Genomic DNA, 3,786 nt, shown 5'->3' with positions numbered 1-3,786 from the left:
CCAACCACAGCCCCTCTAGGTGGCATTAGAGGGTTGAAGGAGTTAGCTATACAAAGTCATAACTCACAGCCCAACTGCCCCATGCCATTCATCTTACCTGGAAACAGAGCTGCACAAACCTCCATGACAGCTTCTCTGTGTGCTTGGGGTGGGCAAGACTGGCCAGGAAGTACCTGTGAATGGTCGGTAGCTGCCAGCTTTGTTGAGGTATAGCCTGAATGGGGCTTCTGGAGGCAGCAGACCTCCATTCAGTGAAGCAGTGGGTGGAGCCACCTGTGGTTTCAGGCAGCTGCTGAGAGAAGCATGCACTGTCAAGTACTCCCCATGTCCTGGAGAGAAACATTAGGCTCAATCCTCTGATGCCCTTCCACTGCAGGGAGGCAAGGCACGGTGCAGTAGGAGAAAGAACAGTGAGGGGACTCCCGTACCTGTGTTCAGCAAAGTTCCATTTTTTGGGGGGGGGGGCGGATACTTTCCAAACCCAAGGTGGCATATCTCTGAAGTCCTGAGCACCCCACTGACCCATTTCCCGCAAGAACTGTTTATCCAGTGTAGGGGGAATGAACCAAGAACTTCAGGTCCAAGATTTACTGCACCTGGGTCCTCTGGGAAAGGTACGGAGGCTGCTCACAGCCCCCTGCTCACGGGGTGTCTGGTCAGTGTGTTTAGGCTGAGGCTTAGGGTTCTACTTGGCAGGTGTGGCATGAGTTCCCTGACGCAAGAAAAGCCTTTTGGGTATAAAGTTGGCTCCTGCTTAACTCTTGACTCATCCCTGTCAAAATGCCATTCCAGGGAAGTTCCAACCCACTTGGTTCTTTGACAGCTGTCATGTCCTTTCTGCACAGAGCCAGAGAGAAAAATGTGGATACTGCCAGAAGTCCAGCTTTTTCCTGGGCCACCCCATCTCTCATGGCCCCACTCCCCACACCTCCTTTCCTATGTTCTCACTTCCTCTGTCAGTCTTTTCTCCTTGGAATTCTTTCTTCCTCAGTGTTCCTCCCCCCTTCTGGCTCCTTACTCATGCATAGACCCTCCCTTTGAGTATCCTTCAGCCCCTTTCCAGATTCCTGCCAGCTTCTTCTTTTCTGTCCCCTTGCTCTGGACCTCTTCTAAGCTCCTTTGTGTCCCTCTCTACTCAAGGCATTCTGTCTGTTTTCCTCTAAGCCCCAAGATCTCACTCTCTCTGTTATTCTCCACCCCCTCCCAGTTGGGTGCCTCTTTCTTAGGTCATCCCTCCCCCAGGGAGCCTCTCCATTTCTGGCCCTGCCCCCACCTCTTCCTAAGCAGTCACCTCCCCTTCTCCCTCCCCCCACAGCCCATCTCTAGTTCCTTCTCCTCCCCACCCCCAGACCAGGCCAGCTAAGTCCTATTCCATTTTTAGATGGCTGATTATGATACTAGCTGAACTTTATTCACAGCCTGCATTTACAGCTGTCCCTTCCTTTCATGCCCCATCCACCAAACACACCCAATCTTTTCAACATGACAAAGTCCTTACACACAGCATGTCATGTCCACATAAATTTGTATTTTTTCAGAACAAAACAACAGTTATGCTGGCAGAGGTGTTGAGTTAACAGGGGCCCTTAAGCTTTCAATACACTGAAAAGCAACATTATTTTGCAAGTCTACAAAGTATACATTTGTTTTCACAAATGTGGCAAAGTTTGCCCTAACAGTTAGGACTTTTTCACCAAATCATAGACATAGATATGGAAATCGTCATCAAACTTGATGAAATATACAGAGGGTTTGGCTTCTACTTGGTGAATGACCATGCCAATCCGTTTGGAGCCATCTTCTTTGGTATATTCCACATGTTTACCTATCAGGCCATCTACAACTCCTCCTGGCTCCCTTTCTGCTGGAGGAGACTCACTGGACTCTGGCATGATACGGAGGTCTCCTTCTTTATAATCATCTAGAAGCTGGTACATGTACAAGACAGGATCTTTCTCATAGGTAATATAAAACCAGGCTTTCATGATTGGTGCTTGGGCTAAGACCATTCCCCTCCATTCATCCTTAGAACCATGCTCACCCTCAAACATATGTTCCACAGCTTTGCCAATTATGGTGTTTTGCAAGGTTTGCATCACTGACTTGAGATGATGCCACCCTGTCGGAAAGAATTTTAAGAGACAAAACTCTTTCATCTCTGTGAAGTTCCAGTCCATAGACACAGTCAATTCCATCATATTTCACCAGATAAAGAGAGGGATTTATAGGCACCTGATCCAGAACGGTTCCTTTCCACTGGGTGATGGGCTCATCACCTTCCTTCCATCCATGCGAAATTCTGCAGCCCACGATGTTCCTGCGGGGCTGGGACGAAGGTCTGCCCCTCTGCTTCTTTGGGAGGCTTTTTTCTTCGTCATGTTTGCTGACCCAGTGGCCCGGCCCACAGCTGCCCTGGTTTGTTGCCCTTCGGCATCCTGTGCGTTGGGGGTCTTTCATGCCTGCAGGGGGAGGAGAAACGATAAGACAGAAAACACTCAATATGACATAAGGTGAAGTTCTCCCAACAGCGATGTGTGTCTGTGTACCCTGCGCCAGAACCTAAATTTTCCCCATGAGCCTGGCAGCAGTGCTGGAAATTCTGGCTGCGTGCCTGCCAAGTGCTCTGCCTCCCAGGTTCCTTTAGGCTGCGGGGAAAGGCGGCAGCGGCAGTGGTGCTGGCTGGGGTTAGTGACTCTGCAGGAGCGGGCGGGCTACCTCCTTGTTCAGAACCCAGTGCCTCCATCACCCGCCACTGGCGCCCACTCTCAGTCCCCCGCAAAACGCCTATCCCTTCACCGCCTTGACCCGCACGCACTCACTGTCGTCCTGCCCTGGACGCCTCAGCCTGCTGCCCATACGCCCCTTGTCTACCCAGGATCGCTTTCCTGGCACTCAGCGCCCTCGCTTCCCCAGGCTCACCTTCAATTTCTTGCCTGGCTCCTAACGCCACCCCCGTTTCCTATTTCCCATCGCACTCCCCGACTCCAGCCTCACCCGGCGGCGCCCGCCCCCACCCCTTATCTCCCGCAGGAGTCCACCCCATCCCCCTTCTCCATCCTGGAGCCCACCAATGGCCTTGCCCTGCCTGGCGTCCACCGCCCCGGATCGCGGGCCTCACGTGCCCAAATCGGACACCTCCGTGCAGCTGCCTCCGCCGTGAGCCTGTGCCGAAGGCGGATCAGCAGGCGACGAGCCGGATGCCTGCCCGGGCTAGGAGGGGAGGATCCGTAGGCGGGGAACGCGTCTAGGAGGGCGTCTGGGTAGGCGAAGAGGATGGCGGCGGTATCCCCAGCTCTGAGCTTCGCGGGTCCTCCGCCTCCCTGTCGGCGGCGGCGGCCCCTCTGCCACATCGGGCTCCCTCCAGCCGCCGCCGCCGCAGTCTCCTCCCTCTTTCCGTAGCGCAGCTTCCTGCCTGGAGTGAGGCCTCCCCTTCCTGCAAACATGGTTTACGCCCCCCCCCCCCCCATTTTTAAGCCCACTGGGTTGGGCCTGAGACTTGTTCTTGGTTTCAAAGTCCTGTCCCTTTCGGAAAGAATTCGGGGAGCTCTCAACTACCGGCTCCTCCCCCATTTCTGGACCCTCTCTCCTACTCATTTCTGTACCCATTAGTTCCCTCTGCTCACCTCCAACTCCACCCTCTGTGAGTGCCCCTTGCCCAGTCTGTTTTCCTCTTCCAGGAATTAGTCCTTTCTTCTTCCCAGGCTCCTGTGTACTTAATTTTTATACATAAATCTGTTGGATTTTTAATTTGTTTTTATAATTTACAAGGATTTGTGGTGGAAAGAG

The 3,786-nt window shown here is 53.1% G+C and overlaps 1 protein-coding gene across 1 annotated transcript; it reads right to left on the bottom strand.

The window, feature by feature from the left end:
- Positions 1 to 1,508: 1,508 nt before the first annotated feature.
- Positions 1,509 to 2,447, bottom strand: LOC101673098 (spindlin-2). Its single transcript, XM_004781657.3, is given in 3 exon segments — positions 1,509 to 2,078; positions 2,080 to 2,357; positions 2,360 to 2,447. Coding segments are annotated over 3 exon segments (696 nt in total). The 5' UTR covers positions 2,379 to 2,447; the 3' UTR covers positions 1,509 to 1,679.
- Positions 2,448 to 3,786: the final 1,339 nt, after the last annotated feature.

The sequence above is a fragment of the Mustela putorius genome, unplaced genomic scaffold, assembly GCF_011764305.1.
Source record: "Mustela putorius furo isolate JIRA1106 unplaced genomic scaffold, ASM1176430v1.1 tig00001361_pilon_pilon_pilon, whole genome shotgun sequence".
Taxonomy (NCBI): domain Eukaryota; kingdom Metazoa; phylum Chordata; class Mammalia; order Carnivora; family Mustelidae; genus Mustela; species Mustela putorius.
This window is presented reverse-complemented; position numbering and strand designations above follow the sequence as displayed.